Source organism: Mobula hypostoma, unplaced genomic scaffold (assembly GCF_963921235.1).
Source record: "Mobula hypostoma unplaced genomic scaffold, sMobHyp1.1 scaffold_91, whole genome shotgun sequence".
Classification (NCBI taxonomy): Eukaryota; Metazoa; Chordata; class Chondrichthyes; order Myliobatiformes; family Myliobatidae; genus Mobula; species Mobula hypostoma.
Genome location: NW_026948190.1, coordinates 348,184 through 371,008, shown reverse-complemented (window position 1 = coordinate 371,008; position 22,825 = coordinate 348,184). Strand labels below are relative to the sequence as shown.

Sequence of the window (22,825 nt, the reverse complement as noted above, 5' to 3'; positions counted from 1 at the left end):
TCTAGAACCTATCAATCTCTGCCTTAAATACACCCAACAAACAGGCCTCCACAGCTGCCTGTGGCAACAAATTCCACAAATTCACCACCCCCAGCTAAAGAAAATTGTCCACATCCGTTTCAAAAGGCTGCCTCTCTATCCAAGGCTGTGCCCTCTTGTCCTAGATTCCCCCACCATGGGAAACATACTTTCCACATCTACTCTGTCTAGGCCTTTCAACATTCGAAAGGTTTCCATGAGATCCTCCCCACCCCCGTCATCCTTCTGAATTCCAGCTAGTACAGACCTGGAGCCATCAAACGTTCCTCGTATGGTAACCCTTTCATTCCTGGAATCATCCTCGTGAACCCCCTCTGAACCATCTCCAATGGCAGCACATCTCTTCTGAGATGAGGAGAATTATGTGCTGGACGCAGAGGCTGGTGGGGTGGTAGGTGAGGACGAGAGGAACCCTATCCCCAGTGGGGTGGTGTCCCTGATAGTTGTCGAGGTAGTGTAGGAAAAGTGGGGGACAGACATCAGTGTAGGCTTAGAACATAGACTGTTCCACGTAGTCAACAAACAGGCAGGAATAGCTGGGACCCATGCGAGTCCCCATAGCTACCCCTTTCGTTTGAAGGAAGTGGGAGGATGCAAAGGAGGAATTACTATTAAGAGTGAGGACAAATTCCGCTGGACGGAGGAGAGCGGTGATGGAGGGGTACTGGCTGAGTCTGGTGCACAGAAAGAAAAGGAGAGCTTTGAGACCTTCCTGGTGGGGAGGGGGGTGTGGAGGCGCAACTGTGGGACAAATAATGAGACCATCTGAATGAATAAAGAGGTGTTAAAATTAATCTTTATTCCAGTTGTAAATCTCACTTGAATAGCTTTGAATTATTTTTCATTCTTTGCAGTCAGACGATCGATCAGTTTGAGCTTCTCCAGGTCGCGATCTCCCAGTCATTTCTCTAAACGCTGTTCCTGCTAAGCGGCGTGGCCCCGCAGTGACCGGAATGCCCCCGCGCACATAGCCCTTGTTGCCATGCTGGTTGGAATCGGATGCAGCTGGAAAAAAGCTCATGAAACCCGGAAGATTTTCTTTGCTGGACTGTATTTCATTCACCCCCTCCCCCCACACAATAAGTGAATAAATTCAAAAGTATGCGAGTTTCTTTCAATATTCATTGTATGCCTGCCACGGGAAAAAAAGCATTTACAGTTTCCAGGCCATGGAAAAATTTCCTGTCTGGAGCAATGGTTGGCAAGGATGTGGGGGTCACGCGGATGGAGAGTGGGGCGATGGGGGGGTAGATACAGAGGGAAAGGGGGAGGAAGGGGGCACAGCATAGGGGGAGAGAGAAAGAAGGGTGAGAGAGACGTAGAGAGGGGAGGTGGGAAGGAGCATAGAATGGGGGATATAGAGGGAGAAAGGTGGGAGAGAGGGGAAAGAAAGGGGGCAAGTGTGGTAGTGGAGGGGGTATCTGTTGGTCAGAACAGGAGATGGGCAGAGTGTGGTAGAGGGAGGACGGGGAGAGAGAGAGAGAGAGAGAGAGGTTAGAGGGAAGAGGAGAGAAGGAGAGGGTAGAGGGAGGAGGAGGGAGAAAGACGGTGGGAGAGAGAGTGGGTAGAGGGAGGAGGAGAGAAGGAGAGGGTAGAGGGAGGAGGAGGGAGAGAGACGGTGGGAGAGAGAGAGAGGTTAGAGGGAGGAGGAGAGAAGGAGAGGGTAGAGGGAGGAGGAGGGAGAGAGACGGTGGGAGAGAGAGTGGGTAGAGAGATGGGAGAGAGTGGGAGAAAGGATGGAGGTTTTAGAGTGGAGGGAGGGGGAGAGAGTAGGAGGGAGGTGAGGGAGAAATGGGTAAGGAGCGGGGGGTGCAGTGGAGGATGGGGAGCGGGGCCAAAGAAACGTGGGGAGAGCATGGAGGAGGGGAAGAGAGAGGAGGAGGGGGAGAGGGTGGGGTGAGAATGAGGGAAGGGAGGGAGCGGGAGGGAGGTGGGGAGATGGGGGGAAGCAGGGGGAGAGAGAGGAGGGAGGGAGAGGGTGGAAATTTCAAACACTGGTGGATGAATTTAGGGTGAAGGGGGAAAATTTAAAGACGTGTGTGTGTGTGTGGGGGGGGGTGCGAGTCTTTCTTTCACCCGGAAGCGGCGGGAGCCCGGGACGGCGGTGGTGGCGGAGGCGGGGACGACAGGGGCGCCTCGGGGGCTGTTGGCCCGACCGGGAGCGGGAGGGACACGGACCGATCGCGGATCTGGGCACGTGGCAGACCCGACAGAGCGATCTCGGGGACGTTTCTCACTCAGGGTCCCGTCACGGGAAGTTATACAATTACATATATCCTTACTGTAATGTAGTTACCTGCTGCCGCCAAGTTGACAGATTTTCACGAGCTGTTGTGGCGACGCCGGGCCCAACACAGGCGGACTAACGCCTCATGTCGAGACCCTGCTGTACCCCTACACCTGAAGGACGGGGGTGGGGGGGGGCGGTTGGCATTCCTCTGACGCTAACAACGTGCACATTTCGGGACGGGGAGGGCAGGTGGTCTGAAAGAGGGGTTCAAAGGAGCCACCTTTGTCAAACTGAGAAACCCATCGCTGGACAGAGAGGGGGGTTTGGGGTGAGACACCGCCCATCAGCGACTGCCCGTGCAGGTCCCTAACATCTCTACCCCGGCGTCTCCACAGCAGTTCACACCTCCACTCACTCAGAGATGAGACGGAGGGCCCTCTCGTTACCCTCCACGGCTCCGACCCACCCCTCGTGTGATGGCCGCACTTTGAAACAATTCGCAGAGAGTTTATCGGCCGGAGAACTAGCCACCGTGGATCGGGACTGGAGAGGCCTCCCGGACGAGTGGCGAAAGTTCCCTCCGGACAACACGGCCAAGTCCAGTGGCCTTGATTTACCACCAGATAGATAGATAGATAGATAGATAGATAGATAGATAGATAGATAGATAGTTTTGGTCACCGAATTATAGGAAAGATGTCAACAAAATAGAGAGAGTACAGGGAAGATTTACTAGAATGTTACCTGTGTTTCATCACCTAAGTTACAGAGAAAGGTTGAACAAGTTGGGTCTTTATTCTTTGGAGCGTAGAAGGTTGAGGGGGGACTTGATAGAGGTATTTAAAATTATGAGGGGGATAGATAGAGTTGACGTGGATAGGCGTTTTCCATTGAGAGTGGGGGAGATTCAAACAAGAGGACATGAGTTGAGAGTTAAAGGACAAAAGTTTAGGGGTAACACGAGGGGGAACTTCTTTACTCAGAGAGTGGTAGCTGTGTGGAACGAGCTTCCAGCAGAAGTGGTTGAAGCAGGTTCGATGTTGTCGTTTAAAGTTAAATTGTATAGATATATGGACAGGAAAGGAATGGAGGGTTACGGGCTGAGTGCAGGTTGGTGGGACTCGGTGAGAGTAAGAGTTCGACACGGACTAGAAGGGCCGAGATGGCCTGTTTCCGTGCTGTAATTGTTATATGGTTATATATGATAGATAGAGTTTGATTTGCCATTGATCCTTGGCAACACACACAATGTGCTGGGGGAAGTCAGCAGGTCGGGGCAGCGAAGCGATGGAGCGGAGTGAACGTCCCGACGTGTTCCGGGCCGAGACCCTCCGCGAGTCCTGATGGACGGGTCCCTCGGCCCGAAACGCGCCGGCTGCCTGTTCCTTTCCGCCGATTTGCCGCCCGACCCGCGGAGACTCCGACCCGGCATTTTGTGCGTGCGTCGCTCTGCAATTCCAGCACCTCGCGTTCGGGATGCACGGGGGACGCCGGCAAATCGACACCGTTTGGGCCTGGGTGGGTGGGGTGGGAGGGGGTTCAGGTCTCGTTAGCAGAGGAAGTCTCCCCGGAGAAACATTTCCTTTCCCACCCTCTTGGCCTGTTGACCGGCGGCCCGCGTTTGGCAAAGAATTGTTCAAAGACGGGCGTAAAGTCATCGGCGAACTTTTAAATGTAATTATCGAGAAGTGGTAAGATTTACACAGACCAGCTTTTTCAGACAACCCTCCGTAAGAAAATAGACCAAAGTGTTTTGGGACGCTTTTCTTCTGACAGAAATGTCTTTTTTTCCCCCGGGCGGGAAATATTCAATACCAGAGGGCAGGGGTTTAAGGTGAGAGGGGCAAGGTTATTTGTTCCACATGGAGCGGTGGGTGGCTGGCATATTCGGCCAGGGGGTGCAAATACGATGGGGGAGGGGCGTTTCAGAGCCTGTTAGACTGTTAGGTTGTGCAGGGAATGGAGAGATAGGGACAGTGAGCAGATTGAATTCAGTACAACATCGCTGAGCCAAACGGCCCCTGGCCCTGCGTTCCATCTTCCTGTTTCCCGAGGCGAGCGGCGTGTTCCCCGTTCGCCGGCGCCTCGGACAGCTCCTCCGTCTCACCGCCCCGCACCGCTCCCGCCCGCGGCCCCCGTCGTCGTTGGCTGAGGCCGCCGGCCGAATGACCGCGGGACGGTCTGGGCCCGCCCCAGGTCTTGCCCCCGTTCCGGCCGGCCCATCCCGGGTGGCGCCAGGGGGAGCAGAGAGGTGACGTCCTCCTTCGTGACTGATCTGCGGAGGGAGTGCGGGAGAGGGTTCAGGAGAGGGGGGCTACAAAACGGGACCCCACCCCTTCCCATTCACTCCCGATGGGACCCCACCACTTCCCATTCACTCCCAATGGGACCCCACCCCTTCCCATTCACTCCCAATGGGACCCCGCCCCATCCCATTCACTCCGAATGGGACCCCATCCCATTCACTCCGAATGGGACCCCACCCCTTCCCATTCACTCCCAATGGGATTCCACCCCTTCCCATTCATCCCAATGGGACCCGACCCCTTCCCATTCACTCCCAATGGGACCCCACCCCTTCCCATTCACTCCCAACGGGACCGCTCCCCTTCCTATTCACTCCCAATGGGACCTTCCCCTTCCCGTTCCCTTCCAATGGGACCCCACCCCTTCCCGTTCCCTCCCAATGGGACCCCACCCCTTCCCATTCACTCCCAATGGGACCCCACCCCTTCCAATTCACTCCCAATGGGACCTATCCGTTCCCATTCACTCCCAATGGGACACCACCCCTTCCCATTATCTACCAATGGGAACCTACCCCTTCCAATTCACTCCCAATGGAACCCATTCCTTCCCATTCACTCCCAACGGGACCCCTCCCCTTTCAATTCACTCCCAATGGGACCCGCCCTTCCCATTTATTCCCAATGGGACCACTCGCCTTCCAAATCACTACCAATGGGACCCCACCCCTTCCAATTCACACCCAATGGGACCCCACCCCTTCCCATTCACTCCCACCGTCCGCACTCCCAATAGACCCCACCCCTTCCCATTAACTCCCACCGTCTGCTCTCCCAATAGACCCCATCCCTTCCCATTCACTCCCAATGGGACCCCACCCCTTCCCATTCACTCCCAATGGAACCCATTCCTTCCCATTCACTCCCAATGGGACCCGACCCCTTCCCATTCACTCCCAATAGACCCCACCTCTTCAAATTCGCTCCCAATGGGACCCCACCCCTTCCCATTCACTCCCAATAGAACCCATTCCTTACCATTCACTCCGAATGGGACCCCACCCCTTCCCATTCACTCCCAATGGGACCCACCCCTTCCCATTCACTCCCAATGGGACCACACCCCTTCCCATTCACACCCAATGAGACCCCACCCATTCCCATTCACTCCCAATGGGACCCCACCCCTTCCAATTCACTCCCAATGAGACCCCATCCCTTCCCATTCACTCCCAATGGGACCCCACCCCTTCCCATTCACTCCCAATGAGACCCCACCCATTCCCATTCACTCCCAATGGGACCCCACCCCTTCCCATTCACTCCCAATGAGACCCCACCCATTCCCATTCACTCCCAATGGGACCCCACCCCTTCCCATTCACTCCCAATGAGACCCCACCCATTCCCATTCACTCCCAATGGGACCCCACCCCTTCCAATTCACTCCCAATGGGACCCCATCCATTCCCGTTCACTCCCAATGGGATTCCACCCCTTCCCATTCACTCCCAATGGGACCCGACCACTTCCCATTCACTCCCAATGGGACCCCGCCCTTTCCCATTTACTCCCAATGGGACCCCGCCCCTTCCCATTCACTCCCAATGGGACCCACACCTTCCCATTCACTCCCCTTCCCGTTCACTCCCAATGGGATCTAACCTCTTCCAATTCACTCTCAATGAGACCCCACCCTTTCCCATTCACTCCCACCGTCCGCACCTCCAATTAGGCGCACCCCTTCCCATTCACTCCCAAAGGGACCCACTCCTTCCCATTCACTCCCATTGGGACCCACCCCTTCCCATTCACTCCCAATGGGACCCTCTCCTTCCCATTCACTCCCAATGAGTCCCCACCCCTTCCCATTCACTCCCAATGGGATCCACCCCTTCCCATTCACCCCCACTGTCCACACTCCCAATAGACCCAACCCCTTCCCATTCACTCCCAATGGGATACAACCCCTCCTGATTCACTCCCAATGAGACTCCACCCCTTCCCATTCACTCCCACCGTCCGCACTCCCAATAGACCCCACCCCTTCCCATTCACTCCCAATGTGACCCACCCCATCCCATTCACTCTCAATGAGACCCACTCCTTCCCATTCACTCACAATGAGACCCACCCCTTCTCATTCACTCCCAATGGGATCCACCTCTTCCCATTCACTCCCAACGGGACCACACCCCTTCCCATTCACTCCCAATGGACCCATTCCTTCCCATTCACTCCCAATGGGACCCCACCCCTTCCCATTCACTCCCAATAGAACCCATTCCTTCCCATTCACTCCTAATGGGACCCGACCCCTTCCCATTCACTCCCAATAGACCCCACCCCTTCAAATTCGCTCCCAATGGGACCCCACCCCTTCCCATTCACTCCCAATGGAACCCATTTCTTACCATTCACTCCGAATGGGACTCCACCCCTTCCCATTCACTCCCAATGGGACCCACCCCTTCCCATTCAATCCCAATGGGACCCACCCCTTCCCATACACTCCCCTTCCCCTTCACTCCCAATGGGATCTAACCTCTTCCAATTCACTCTCAATGAGACCCCACCCCTTCCCATTCACTCCCGATGGGACCCCACCCCTTCCCATTCACTCCCGATGGGACCCCGCCCCATCCCATTCACTCCGAATGGGACCCCATCCCATTCACTCCGAATGGGACCCCACCCCTTCCCATTCACTCCCAATGGGATTCCACCCCTTCCCATTCATCCCAATGGGACCCGACCCCTTCCCATTCACTCCCAATGGGACCCCACCCCTTCCCATTCACTCCCAACGGGACCGCTCCCCTTCCTATTCACTCCCAATGGGACCTTCCCCTACCCGTTCCCTCCCAATGGGACCCCACCCCTTCCCGTTCCCTCCCAATGGGACCCCACCCCTTCCCATTCACTCCCAATGGGACCCCACCCCTTCCAATTCACTCCCAATGGGACCTATCCGTTCCCATTCACTCCCAATGGGACCCCACCCCTTCCCATTATCTACCAATGGGAACCTACCCCTTCCAATTCACTCCCAATGGAACCCATTCCTTCCCATTCACTCCCAACGGGACCCCTCCCCTTTCAATTCACTCCCAATGGGACCCGCCCTTCCCATTTATTCCCAATGGGACCACTCGCCTTCCAAATCACTACCAATGGGACCCCACCCCTTCCAATTCACACCCAATGGGACCCCACCCCTTCCCATTCACTCCCACCGTCTGCTCTCCCAATAGACCCCATCCCTTACCATTCACTCCCAATGGGACCCCACCCCTTCCCATTCACTCCCAATAGACCCCACCCCTTCCCATTAACTCCCACCGTCTGCTCTCCCAATAGACCCCATCCCTTACCATTCACTCCCAATGGGACCCCACCCCTTCCCATTCACTCCCAATGAGACCCCACCCATTCCCATTCACTCCCAATGGGACCCCACCCCTTCCCATTCACTCCCAATGAGACCCCACCCATTCCCATTCACTCCCAATGGGACCCCACCCCTTCCCATTCACTCCCAATGAGACCCCACCCATTCCCATTCACTCCCAATGGGACCCCACCCCTTCCAATTCACTCCCAATGGGACCCCATCCATTCCCGTTCACTCCCAATGGGATTCCACCCCTTCCCATTCACTCCCAATGGGACCCGACCACTTCCCATTCACTCCCAATGGGACCCCGCCCTTTCCCATTTACTCCCAATGGGACCCCGCCCCTTCCCATTCACTCCCAATGGGACCCACACCTTCCCATTCACTCCCCTTCCCGTTCACTCCCAATGGGATCTAACCTCTTCCAATTCACTCTCAATGAGACCCCACCCTTTCCCATTCACTCTCACCGTCCGCACCTCCAATTAAGCGCACCCCTTCCCATTCACTCCCAAAGGGACCCACTCCTTCCATTCACTCCCATTGGGACCCACCCCTTCCCATTCACTCCCAATGGGACCCTCTCCTTCCCATTCACTCCCAATGAGTCCCCACCCCTTCCCATTCACTCCCAAAGGGACCCACTCCTTCCATTCACTCCCATTGGGACCCACCCCTTCCCATTCACTCCCAATGGGACCCTCTCCTTCCCATTCACTCCCAATGAGTCCCCACCCCTTCCCATTCACTCCCAATAGGATCCACCCCTTCCCATTCACCCCCACTGTCCACACTCCCAATAGACCCAACCCCTTCCCATTCACTCCCAATGGGATACAACCCCTCCTGATTCACTCCCAATGAGACTCCACCCCTTCCCATTCACTCCCACCGTCCGCACTCCCAATAGACCCCACCCCTTCCCATTCACTCCCAATGTGACCCACCCCATCCCATTCACTCTCAATGAGACCCACTCCTTCCCATTCACTCACAATGAGACCCACCCCTTCTCATTCACTCCCAATGGGATCCACCTCTTCCCATTCACTCCCAACGGGACCACACCCCTTCCCATTCACTCCCAATGGACCCATTCCTTCCCATTCACTCCCAATGGGACCCCACCCCTTCCCATTCACTCCCAATAGAACCCATTCCTTCCCATTCACTCCTAATGGGACCCGACCCCTTCCCATTCACTCCCAATAGACCCCACCCCTTCAAATTCGCTCCCAATGGGACCCCACCCCTTCCCATTCACTCCCAATGGAACCCATTTCTTACCATTCACTCCGAATGGGACTCCACCCCTTCCCATTCACTCCCAATGGGACCCACCCCTTCCCATTCAATCCCAATGGGACCCACCCCTTCCCATACACTCCCCTTCCCCTTCACTCCCAATGGGATCTAACCTCTTCCAATTCACTCTCAATGAGACCCCACCCCTTCCCATTCACTCCCACCGTCCGCACCTCCAATTGACCGCACCCCTTTCCATTCACTCCCAATGGGACTCACTCCTTCCCATTCACTCCCATTGGGACCCACCCCTTCCCATTCACTCCCAATGGGACCCTCTCCTTCCCATTCACTCCCAATGCGTCCCCACCCCTTCCCATTCACTCCCAATGGGATCCACCCCTTCCCATTCACCCCCACTGTCCACACTCCCAATAGACCCAACCCCTTCCCATTCACTCCCAATGGGATCCAAACCCTTCCGATTCACTCCCAATGAGACCCCACCCCTTCCCATTCACTCCCACCGTCCGCACTCCCAATAGACCCCACCCCTTTCCATTCACTCGCACCGTCCATAATCCCAATTTTCCCGATTTTATTCTCCTGAATGACGCTCTTGTTTCTGGAGCGAGACAGCAAACTGATCACCCCCACTACGTACCTACTTAAGGATTTGAGGGAGGGAGATTTGGGAATCTCAGTGTCTCCAGGACTGGGACAATTGGTTCCCCCTGGAAGCAAGGAGACTGAATGAGAGAAGGAGCGAGGGTGGCTGGGAAGGGGTAGAGGGTGGGAGGGTTCGAGGGGGGTTTGAGAGAGGGCAGTGGGTAGGTAGATGGAGGGTGGGGGAAGGGGGTAGGGGGAGAGGGAACGGACTGAAAGGAGGGGAGAGAGAGAGTAGGAATTGATGGGGGATTGAGAGATGGGAGAAGAGATGAGGAGAGAGATCAGGAAAGCAGAGGAGGGGCGAGGTGGAGAAATGTGGTTGGGGAGGAAGAGAGCGTGAAGAGCATGAAGGAAAAAAGCAGGAGAGAGTGGGAGAGAGAGATTGATAGAGCAAAAAGGGGGAGCAGGGTAGAGAAAAAGGGAAGGGAAGAGGGAGGGTGGAGAGAGAGGGGATGAGAGAGAGGTGGGGAGAGAGTGGGATGGGGAGAACAGAGAGAGGAGGGAGTGGAAAGGTGGTGAGAGAGAAGTTTAAGGGAGCAAGAGGAGGCTAGGGTGAGAGAGAGGCATGGGAGAGAGCAAGAAGGAGGGAGGGAGAGAGGAGAGAAGGGGTAGTGGAGGAAGAGAGACAGAGATTGTGGACGGGGGCTGAGGAGGGAGTGAAAGGGAGACAAGAAGGCAGGAGTAAGGAAGAGGTGAAGGTCGTTAGAGAAGTTACCTTCCAGTGTATTTGGCAAATTATTAATCCCGTCCATCGCCGAGAAATCGCAGAGAGGTCCTCCTGGTGTGGTTTACTGTTTAAATATTTAGACCATGTTAGCAAGCAAAAAATAAATAAACAGCTCTCTCTCCCAGGGGTGATCTCTAAACTGACTGGTGTCTCTCAGTTCCTCTCTCTCAGGGGACAGATCTGTACACTGACCGGTGTCTCTCAGTCCCTCTCTCAGGGGCAGATCTGTACACTGACCAGTGTCTCACAGTCCCTCTCTCTCAGGGGGAGATCTGTACACTGACCGGTGTCTCTCAGTCCCTCTCTCTCAGGGGGAGATCTGTACACTGACCAGTGTCTCTCAGTCCCTCTCTCTCAGGGGGAGATCTGTACACTGACCGGTGTCTCTCAGTCCCTCTCTCTCAGGGGGAGATCTGTACACTGACCGGTGTCTCTCAGTCCCTCTCTCTCAGGGGGAGATCTGTACACTGACCGGTGTCTCTCAGTCCCTCTCTCTCAGGGGGAGATCTGTACACTGACCGGTGTCTCTCAGTCCCTCTCTCTCAGGGGGAGATCTGTACACTGACCGGTGTCTCACAGTCCCTCTCTCTCAGGGGGAGATCTGTACACTGACCGGTGTCTCTCAGTCCCTCTCTCTCAGGGGGAGATCTGTACACTGACCGGTGTCTCTCAGTCCCTCTCTCTCAGGGGGAGATCTGTACACTGACCGGTGTCTCTCAGTCCCTCTCTCTCAGGGGGAGATCTGTACACTGACCGGTGTCTCTCAGTCCCTCTCTCTCAGGGGGAGATCTGTACACTGACTAGTGTCTCTCAGTCCCTCTCTCTCAGGGGGAGATCTGTACACTGACCGGTGTCTCTCAGTCCCTCTCTCTCAAGGGGAGATCTGTACACTGACCGGTGTCTCTCAGTCCCTCTCTCTCAGGGGGAGATCTGTACACTGACCAGTATCTCTCAGTCCCTCTTTGTCAGGGGGAGATCTGTACACTGACCGGTGTCTCTCAGCCCCTCTCTCTCAGGGGGAGATCTGTACACTGACTGGTGTCTCTCAGTCCCTCTCTCTCAAGGGAGATCTGTACACTGACCAGTGTCTCTCAGTCCCTCTCTCTCAGGTGGAGATCTGTACGCTGACCGGTGTCTCTCAGTCCCTCTCTCTCAGGGGGAGATCTGTACACTGACCGGTGTCTCTCGGTCCCTCTTTCTCAGGGGGAGATCTGTACACTGACCGGTGTCTCTCAGTCCCTCTCTCTCAGGGGGAGATCTGTACACTGACCGGTGTCTCTCAGTCCCTCTCTCTCAGGGGGAGATCTGTACACTGACCGGTGTCTCTCAGTCCCTCTCTCTCAGGGGGAGATCTGTACACTGACCGGTGTCTCTCAGTCCCTCTCTCTCAGGGGGAGATCTGTACACTGACTAGTGTCTCTCAGTCCCTCTCTCTCAGGGGGAGATCTGTACACTGACCGGTGTCTCTCAGTCCCTCTCTCTCAAGGGGAGATCTGTACACTGACCGGTGTCTCTCAGTCCCTCTCTCTCAGGGGGAGATCTGTACACTGACCAGTGTCTCTCAGTCCCTCTTTGTCAGGGGGAGATCTGTACACTGACCGGTGTCTCTCAGCCCCTCTCTCTCAGGGGGAGATCTGTACACTGACTGGTGTCTCTCAGTCCCTCTCTCTCAAGGGAGATCTGTACACTGACCAGTGTCTCTCAGTCCCTCTCTCTCAGGTGGAGATCTGTACGCTGACCGGTGTCTCTCAGTCCCTCTCTCTCAAAGGGAGATCTGTACACTGACCGGTGTCTCTCAGTCCCTCTCTCTCAGGGGGAGATCTGTACACTGACCAGTGTCTCTCAGTCCCTCTCTCTCAGGGGGAGATCTGTACACTGACCGGTGTCTCTCAGCCCCTCTCTCTCAAGGGAGATCTGTACACTGACCGGTGTCTCTCAGTCCCTCTCTCTCAGGGGGAGATCTGTACACTGACCAGTGTCTCTCAGTCCCTCTCTCTCAGGGGGAGATCTGTACACTGACCGGTGTCTCTCAGTCCCTCTCTCTCAAGGGAGATCTGTACACTGACCAGTGTCTCTCAGTCCCTCTCTCTCAGGGGGAGATCTGTACACTAACCGGTGTCTCTCAGTCCCTCTCTCTCAGCGGAGATTTGTACACTGACCAGTATCTCTCAGTCCCTCTCTCTCAGGGGGAGATCTGTACACTAACCGGTGTCTCTCAGTCCCTCTCTCTCAGCAGAGATTTGTACACTGACCGGTGTCTCTCAGTCCCTCTCTCTCAGGGGGAGATCTGTACACTGACCGGTGTCTCTCAGTCCCTCTCTCTCAGGGGGAGATCTGTACACTGACCGGTGTCTCTCAGTCCCTCTCTCTCAGGGGGAGATCTGTACACTGACCGGTGTCTCTCAGTCCCTCTCTCTCAGGGGGAGATCTGTACACTGACCGGTGTCTCTCAGTCCCTCTTTGTCAGGGGGAGATCTGTACACTGACCGGTGTCTCTCAGCCCCTCTCTCTCAGGGGGAGATCTGTACACTGACTGGTGTCTCTCAGTCCCTCTCTCTCAAGGGAGATCTGTACACTGACCAGTGTCTCTCAGTCCCTCTCTCTCAGGTGGAGATCTGTACGCTGACCGGTGTCTCTCAGTCCCTCTCTCTCAAAGGGAGATCTGTACACTGACCGGTGTCTCTCAGTCCCTCTCTCTCAGGGGGAGATCTGTACACTGACCAGTGTCTCTCAGTCCCTCTTTGTCAGGGGGAGATCTGTACACTGACCGGTGTCTCTCAGTCCCTCTCTCTCAGGGGGAGATCTGTACACTAACCGGTGTCTCTCAGTCCCTCTCTCTCAGCGGAGATTTGTACACTGACCAGTATCTCTCAGTCCCTCTCTCTCAGGGGGAGATCTGTACACTGACCGGTGTCTCTCAGCCCCTACCAGGTGGAGATCTGTACACTGAGTAGTGTCTCTCAGTCACTCTCTCTCGGGAATGATCTTGAGGATATAATCTCCTGAATCCCTTGCTTAGATCCCAGCTTGCAACCCACTCCTGGGGATCTGTTATTCGTTAATGAAAGCTGCCAACACCGTCTCCCACCGGAGACCTATAATCCCTGGATGAGGTCCCACTCCATAATCGTTCCCACAAATTTTGCCAGACAATTGAAAAGCCGGAAAAAAATTCTAACACAACTTACCACTCTACTGGCGATACAGAGAATGGGGGCTGGGGAGAGTGCCGAGCTGTTGACAGTGTCAGAGGAGACAGAAGGGATGGAGACTGGGTGTAGCAGATTGAAGAGCATTCGCCAAGTTGGTACAGATGGCGCTGACCAAAGAGAAAACTGAATTTCACAAAAACAAATCATCCATTGAGCTCAAAATACAAAGCGATTCTTCAAGGAAAAATGTACACAGTAATTCCTTGACAAACAAGTTCCCCACACCCAGAATAAATACTACAGGATATTCCCCACACCCGGATTAAATACTGCCGGATACTCCCCACACCCAGAATAAATACTGACAGATATTCCCCACACCCGGAACAAATACTGACAGATATTCCCCACACCCGGAATAAATACTGCTGGATATTCCCCACACCTGGAATAAATACTGCCGGATATTCCCCACACCCAGAATAAATACTGACAGATATTCCCCACACCCAGAACAAATACTGACAGATATTCCCCACACCAGGAATAAATACGGCCAGATATTCCCCACACCCGGAACAAATACTGACAGATATTCCCCACACCGGTAATAAATACTGCAGGATATTCTCCACACCCGGAATAAATACTGCCGGATATTACCCACACCTGGAATAAATACGGCCAGATATTCCCCACATCGGTAACAAATACGGCCAGATATTCCCCACAATCTGAAGTTCTGTGGACTTTTCGGAGCTGGTGATCGGGACTGCAGCTCTAGATACCTTACGTCTCTGAGACTGGACCCTGCCCTCATGAACTGTTCGCCGTGTGGCGTCCAGGTGATACCAGGCCCAGTCTCCACTGTGTAGGAGAGTTGTCCGGTTCCGTCCTCAACCTCTCCACCTGCCCACCTTTGCTGAGCTCGCCGGTCCCTGGCCCGGACACCTTGCCCAGGGGTGAACCGTGGAAGCTGCCGGCTTGGGGAGCCCTCAGCTTGCCTCTGTCCTGCACACTCATTCCGGGGCTGGGTTTGAGGAGATGCAAGCCTCCCAGGAACAGCATGGCTGGGGAGTTGTTGGCTGTGGGGTGTACTGCACCGAGGAAATTGGTGAGCTCCTGGCTGAGTGCCAGTGTAACATGCTCTGCTGACAGTCCTCTTTCGACTCTGAACAAACATTGTACCTGGGCATTTACAGCTAGGCGGTACGATGCAGGTGTGACACGCCTCGATCCGTTTGTGCTCAGAAAGTCTGAAACACCCCAGCTAATGTCCAGATTAATTTTAATTAATTTGGTGTTCACTTCTCAATGGAAGCTACGTTACTTGTCTCAGGAAGAGCCGACAAAAAGTCCATCACGGGTAAAGTCCTCCCCACCATTGAGCACATCTACACAAAACACTATCGTGGGAAAGCAGCATCCATCATCAGGGACCCCCACCATCCAAGTCACGCTCTCCTCTCACTGCTGCCATCAGGAAGGAGGTACGGGAGCCTCAGGACTCACACCACCAAGTTCAGGAACAGTTAATACCCCTGAAACATCAGGAAGAAGATACAAGAGCCTCAGGTTTCACACCACCAGGTTCAATAAAGTTTTTACCCCTCAAATATCAGGCAGAAGGTACAGGAGCCTCAGGACTCACACTACCAGGTTCAGGAATAAGTTATTACTCCCTCAAACATCAGGAAGGAGGTACAGGAGCCTCAGGACTCACACCATCAGGTTCAGGAACAGTTATTACCTCTCAAACATTAGGAAGGAGGTACAGGAGCCTCAGGACTCACACCACCAAGTTCAGGAACAGTTATTACCCCTCAACCATCAGGAAGGAGGTACAGGAGCCTCAGGACTCACACCACCAGGTTCAGGAACAGTTATTACCCCTCAAACATCAGGAAGGAGATACAGGAGCCTCAGGACCCACACCACCAGGTTCAGGAACAGTTATTACCCCTCAAACATCAGGAAGGAGGTACAGGAGCCTCAGGACTCACACCACCAGGTTCAGGAATAAGTTATTACTCCCTCAAACATCAGGAAGGAGGTACAGGAGCCTCAGGACTCACACCATCAGGTTCAGGAACAGTTATTACCTCTCAAACATCAGGAAGGAGGTACAGGAGCCTCAGGACTCACACCATCAGGTTCAGGAACAGTTATTACCTCTCAAATATCAGGAAGGAGGTACAGGAGCCTCAGGACTCACACCACCAGGTTCACGAACAGTTATTACCCCTCAAACATCAGAAAGGAGGTACAGGAGTCTCAGGATTCACACCATCAAGTTCAGGAATAGTTATTACACCTTAAAGATAAGGAAGGAGGTACAGGAGCCTCAGGATTCACACAGCCAGGTTCAGGAACAGTTTTTATCCTCAAACATCTGGAAGGAGGTACAGGGGTCTCAGGACTCACACCACCAGGCTCAGGGGCAGTTATTACCCCTCAACCATCAGGAAGGAGGTACAGGAGCCTCAGGATTCACACTACCAGGTTCAAGAAAGTTATTACCCCTTTTTGTATGTGTCCTATTCTGTTGCATTTTCTGCAAGTTACGCCTTGAATCCTGTATGGATCTGGTGTATGCTAGCCCCTGCCACAACTGCAATACGATTTGATTGGCCAGCCCGGCTCCTGTTTAGACATTGCAGTGTTGTTCATGCTCATTTTCATTGCTGGATACAACTCAATTGCGCCTCTGTCTGCTGTTTCTATTGACACTGCAATTTCAACTGCTCTTTTAGATGCAAGCTTTTCTTGAATGCTTCCTTGTGAAATTCCACAAATGTAACGACCTTTCGGTGCATCATTAAACCGATCACTGAACTGGCACTGCTCAGACAATTCCTTTGATTCAGCCATATACACTGAAATGGACTCCCTTTTGATTCCATTTATGAAATGTAAAGTGTTCTGCAATCAACAAAGGTCTCAGTTCTAAATGTTCCTGCATTACTTTCACGATATCAGCAAAGCTCATTTTGGCTGGTTTGTTTGGAGCAGTCAAACTTCTAAGCACACTGCATACCTTTAAACCCAATGCTCTCAGCAAAACTGGCACTTGTTTCCTATTGACTACTTCATTTTCTTCATAATATTGCTCAATTTGCTCAGTACACATTAGCCAGTTATCTGCTGTGCAATCGAATGCCTCTATCTTTCTGACAGAGCCAAACATTTCTGCTTTCTCCTTATTTATTAATGTCACCACCCAGTATTCACTGATTAATCCATTTTCTGCCTTTCTTTCACTCAACTGCCTCTCTGCTTTTCCCAAGAGACACGAGCTGCATTTTTCTTTTTTAACCCAACTCTCTCTCACAGAGAAAAGGCGTGCTGTGCTTCAACAGATAGGTCGTCGTCTCAGGCTTGTTTTAGAACTGGCTCGTCGCCACCGCCGTACTTATAGAGAGGGATAGAGCAGAGCACACCAGACGCCAGCCTGCAGGACGTTCCACTGATCTTTACTGATGCGCAATTGGCTCGCTGAGTGTCACAGGAATAACACTCTTAACTACCACATTTCTGCCTCTTGAGCAAAAAGAGAAAAAACTTGGTATGTACTTCTTTTCAAAAGAATGGCATTGAAATTATGGTCAGTGAAATTGAAAAGTTCGGTTCACTTCGCCCAGAGCACATAACTGATGCTCCTTACACAATTGGGAACATTATAACTGTGATTCTCTTTGTTTTTAAAAGTCTCTCTCTCTCTCTCTCTCTTTGTTTTCCACCCTTTTTTTCACCAAATCCTTTTTTTAAAAAGAACTGTCTCATTTTTGAACTGCTTTCAACATTAGGATTCTTCTTTTAAAAGGAGCACTATATCTAATGGAGGTCAGGATAGACAACCTGAACACTCCTGCAAAGTGGAAGGATTATTCTGCCTCTTTGGTCACAAAAGGTTGGGTGTGCAGGTGCAGCAAGCTCTCAAGAAGCCAAATGGGAAGTTGGCCTTCATTGCCAGAGGGATTGAATTCAAGAGCAGGGAGGTCATGCTGCAACTGTACAGGGTACTGGTGAGGCCACACCTGGAGTACTGTGTGCAGTTCTGGTCTGCTCACTTGAGGAAGGATAGAAACATAGAAAATAGGTGCAGGAGTAGGCCATTCGGCCCTTCGAGCCTGCACCGCCATTTATTATGATCATGGCTGATCATCCAACTCAGAAACCTGCCCCAGCCTTCCCTCCATACCCCCTGATCCCCCTAGCCACAAGGGCCATATCTAACTCCCTCTTAAACATAGCCAATGAACTGGCCTCAACTGTTTCCTGTGGCAGAGAATTCCACAGATTCACCACTGTCTGTGTGAAGAAGTTTTTCCTAATATCAGTCCTAAAAGGCTTCCCCTCTATCCTCAAACTGTGACCCCTCGTTCTGGACTTCCCCAACTTCAGGAACAATCTTCCTGCATCTAGCCTGTCCAATTGCTTTAGGATTTTATACGTTTCAATCAGATCCCCCCTCAATCTTCTAAATTCCAACGAGTACAAGCCCAATTCATCCAGTCTTTCTTCATATGAAAGTCCTGCCATCCCAGGAATCAATCTGGTGAACCTTCTTTGTACTCCCTCTAAGGCAAAGATGTCTTTCCTCAGATTAGGGGACCAAAACTGCACACAATACTCCAGGTGTGGTCTCACCAAGGCCTTGTACAACTGCAGTAGTACCTCCCTGCTCCTGTACTCGAATCCTCTTGCTATAAATGCCAGCATACCATTCGCCTTTTTCACCACCTGCTGTACCTGCATGCCCACTTTCAATGACTGGTGTATAATGACACCCAGGTCTCATTGCACCTCCCCTTTTCCTAATCGGCCACCATTCAGATAATGATCTGTTTTCCTATTTTTGCCACCAAAGTGGGTAACTTCACATTTACCCACATTAAATTGCATCTGCCATGAATTTGCCCACTCACCCAACCTATCCAAGTCACCCTGCATCCTCTTAGCATCCTCCTCACAGCTAACACTGCCGCCCAGCTTCGTGTCATCCGCAAACTTGGAGATGCTGCATTTAATTCCCGCATCCAAGTCATTAATATATATTGTAAACAACTGGGGTCCCAGCACTGAGCCTTGCGGTACCCCACTAGTCACCGCCTGCCATTCTGAAAAGGTCCCGTTTATTCCCACTCTTTGCTTCCTGTCTGCTAACCAGTTCTCCACCCACACCAATACCGTGTGCTTTAAGTTTGCACACTAATCTCCTGTGTGGGACCTTGTCAAAAGCCTTTTGAAAATCCAAATATACCACATCCACTGGTTCTCCCCTATCCACTCTACTAGTTACATCCTCAAAAAATTCTATGAAATTCGTCAGACATGATTTTCCTTTCACAAATCCATGCTGACTTTGTCCGATCATTTCACCGCTTTCCAAATGTGCTGTTATCACATCCTTGATAACTGACTCCAGCAGTTTCCCCACCACCGACGTTAGGCTAACCGGTCTCTAATTCCCCGGTTTCTCTCTCCCTCCTTTTTTAAAAAGTGGGGTTACATTAGCCACCCTCCAATCCTCAGGAACTAGTCCAGAATCTATCGAGTTTTGAAAAATTATCACTAATGCATCCACTATTTCTTGGGCTACTTCCTTAAGCACTCTGGGATGCAGACCATCTGGCCCTGGGGATTTATCTGCCTTCAATCCCTTCAATTTACCTAACACCACTTCCCTACTAACACGTATTTCGCTCAGTTCCTCCATCTCACTGGACCCTCTGTCCCCTACTATTTCTGGAAGATTATTTATGTCCTCCTTAGTGAAGACAGAACCAAGGTAATTATTCAATTGGTCTGCCATGTCCTTGCTCCCCATAATCAATTCACCTGTTTCTGTCTGCAGGGGACCTACATTTGTCTTTACCAGTCTTTTCCGTTTTACATATCTATCAAAGCTTTTACAGTCCGTTTTTATGTTCCCTGCCAGTTTTCTCTCATAATCTTTTCTCCCCTTCCTAATTAAGCCCTTTGTCCTCCTCTGCTGGACTCTGAATTTCTCCCAGTCCTCAGGTGAGCCACTTTCTCTGGCTAATTTGTACGCTTCTTCTTTGGAATTGATACTATCCCTAATTTCTCTTGTCAGCCACGGGTGCACTACTGGCTTTGGAGTCGGTGCAGAGGAGGTTCACCAGGTTGATTCCAGAGATGAAGGGGTTAGACTATGAGGAGAGGTTGAGTCGCCTGGGACTGTACTCTCTGGAATTCAGAAGAATGAGAGGAGATCTTATGGAGACATAAAGTTATGAAAGCGATAGATAAGATAGAGGCAGGAAAGTTGTTCCCCACTGGTAGGTGAGATTAGAACTAGGGAACATAGCCTCAAGATTCGGGGGGAGTAGATTTAGGACGGAGATGAGGAGGAACTGTTTTTCCCAGAGAGTGGTGAATCTGTGGAATTCTCTGCCCAATGAAGCCGTGGAGGCTGCCTCAGTAGATATATTTAAGGCAAGGTTGGATAGACTTTTGCGTAGTAGGGGAATTAAGGGTTATGGGGGGGGGGGGAAGGCAGGTAGGTGGAGATGAGTCCATGGTCAGATCAGCCATGATCTTATTGAATGGCAGAACAGGCTCAATGGGCCGAATGGCCGACTCCTGCTCCTATCCCTTATGTACGTCCACCCTTTTGTCCGGTTCCTCATTTGAGCCTCTGAAGGTGAGTACCCCGTCACACCACTCCCTCCAAAAACTGGTTCATTGTCATCGGGAAGGGTTCAGGGGCTGACTCGATGCCGAAAGGGAGTCAGGCTCCCGAAGGCATAACACCCGTGTGACGCGATTAAAGGCTGTGACTCGGGCACCAAGCGGATCTGCCCGAAAACCCCGAGTCTGGTGAGGAGGGGAGCTTTGCTCCGACGGGCATACCCAACATGTGCCCAACAGAGGCCAGAGTAAACTCCTCCGCCTCGCTGCGTGATCCGGTTGTGTTAGATCAACACGGATCCTGACTGAGCCGCCCGGCTTGGGAACAGGAACGGCGGCCCGCGCGCCTGTCTGCTGGTCCGTTCACTCCAGCTACGATGTCCTCCTCTCAAGTTCAGCTTTGACCTGGTTCGTTCATGGGACTGGTATATCCCACTCTGCTGTCGGAGAGCAGGGCGACACTCCTGACCTCAGCTGGATAAGGTGCTATTCTTTCAGTATCCACCCCCACACCCCCCACCCCCCCCAGGCCTGTGAACAACTCCGGGAACTTCTCCTGCCACTGAAAATTGTTGAGCGAGGCAACCTTGCAATGAGCTTCACCTTCTAGAGGTCACGATTGAGAGCATCCTGACCGGCTGCATCACTGCCTGGTATGGGAACTGTACTTCCCTCAATCGCAGGACTCTGCAGAGAGTGGTGCGGACAGCCCAGAGCATCTGTAGATGTGAACTTACCACTATTCAGGACATTTACAGAGACAGGTGTGTAAAAAGGGCCCAAAGGATATTGGGGACCCAATTCACCACAACCACAAACTGTTCCTGCTGCTACCATCCAGGAAACGGTACCACAGCAAAAGGACCAACAGGCTCCGGAACATCATCTTCCACCAGGCCATCAGACTGATTAATTCACACTGATACAACTGTATTTCTACGTTATATTGTTGTACATACTAATTATTATAAATTACTATGAATTGCACATTGCACATTTAGATGAGACATAACATAAAGATTTTTACTCTTCATGCATGTGAAGGATGTAAGAAATAAAGTCAATTCAATTCTGTTCAATTCTTGCAAACACGAGGAAATCTGCAGATGCTGGAATTTCAAGCAACAGACGTAAAAGCTGCTGGTGAACGCAGCAGGCCGGGCAGCATCTCTAGGAAGAGGTACAGTCGACGTTTTGGGCCGAGACCCTTCGTCAGGACTAACTGAAGGAAGAGCTAGTAAGAGAGTTGAAAGTGGGAGGGGGAGGGGGAGATCCGAAATGATAGGAGAAGACAGGAGGGGGAGGGATGGAGCCAAGAGCTGGACAGGTGATTCAAAAGGGATATGAGAGGATCATAGAACAGGAGGCCCAGGGAGAAAGAAAAGGGGGAGGGGGGGAAAAACCCAGAGGATGGGCAAGGGGTATAGTGGGAGGGACAGAGGGAGAAAAAGGAGGGAGAGAGAAAGAATATGTGTATATAAAAAATTACAGATAGGGTACGAGGGGGAGGTGGGGCATTAGCGGAAGTTAGAGAAGTCGATGTTCATGCCATCAGGTTGGAGGCTACCCAGATGGAATATAAGGTGTTGTTCCTCCAACCTGAGTGTGGCTTCATCTTGACAGTAGAGGAGGCCGTGGATAGACATGTCAGAATGGGAATGGGATGTGGAATTACAATGTGTGGCCACCGGGAGATCCTGCTTTCTCTGGCGGACAGAGCGTAGGTGTTCAGCGAATCGATCTCCGAGTCTGCGTCGGGTCTCGCCAATATATAGAAGGCCACATCGGGAGCACCGGACACAGCATATCACCCCAGCCGACTCACAGGTCAAGTGTCGCCTCACCTGGAAGGACTGTTTGGGGCCCTGAATGGTGGTGAGGGTGGAAGTCTATTCTATTCAGTTCAATTCAATTCATTTCAATAGGGGTGAGAAGAGTTTCTGAACAACGGAGACATCCTCTTTTAACTGTTTCTTATTTTTACGGATGGCAGTAACAAACATCCCCTTCTCACAGTGAGCTTATGTTTCCCAGGCCCCACGAGCACCATTTTTGTTGGGTTTAGCGTGGTGCCCGTTTCCTTCGCCAGTTTTGTGAGCAGATGTTCGGGGATGGCAGTGACACAGGCCCCAGAGTCACTGCCAAACCGTAGTACGCCAGCCTTGTCTCCTTGAACCCAGAGCCCCACAGAAAACTCTCTTCTTCTGAATCATGGTCTCCTTTGACCCTCCTGAACAACTGGCTTTGAGTGGCAACGGCTTTTATGATCACCGGGTTGATTCCAGGGATGAAGGGGTTAACCTACGAGGAGAGATTGAGTTGCCTGGGACTATACTCTCTGGAGTTCAGGAGATTGCAAGGGGAGACTAGAACTAGGGGACATTGCCTCTGGATTCAGGTGAGAAGATTCAGGATGGAGATGAGGAGAAACTGTTTTTCCCAGAGAGTGATGAATCTGTGGAATTC

At 52.3% G+C, this 22,825-nt stretch overlaps 1 protein-coding gene across 2 annotated transcripts in view; it reads right to left on the bottom strand.

Moving 5' to 3' along the window:
- Nucleotides 1-828: 828 nt before the first annotated feature.
- The window catches only part of LOC134341733 (uncharacterized), a 26,571-nt gene continuing 4,574 nt past the window's right edge, over nt 829-22,825 (bottom strand). For both annotated transcript variants that reach the window (XM_063039634.1, XM_063039635.1), the window contains exons 2-4: nt 13,742-13,872; nt 10,542-10,617; nt 829-4,544 (exon numbers count right to left, since the gene is read on the bottom strand). In XM_063039634.1, the coding sequence (XP_062895704.1) occupies nt 4,119-4,544; nt 10,542-10,617; nt 13,742-13,872 (633 nt within the window). In that variant the 3' untranslated portion in view covers nt 829-4,118. The remainder of the gene's footprint in view (nt 4,545-10,541; nt 10,618-13,741; nt 13,873-22,825) is intronic.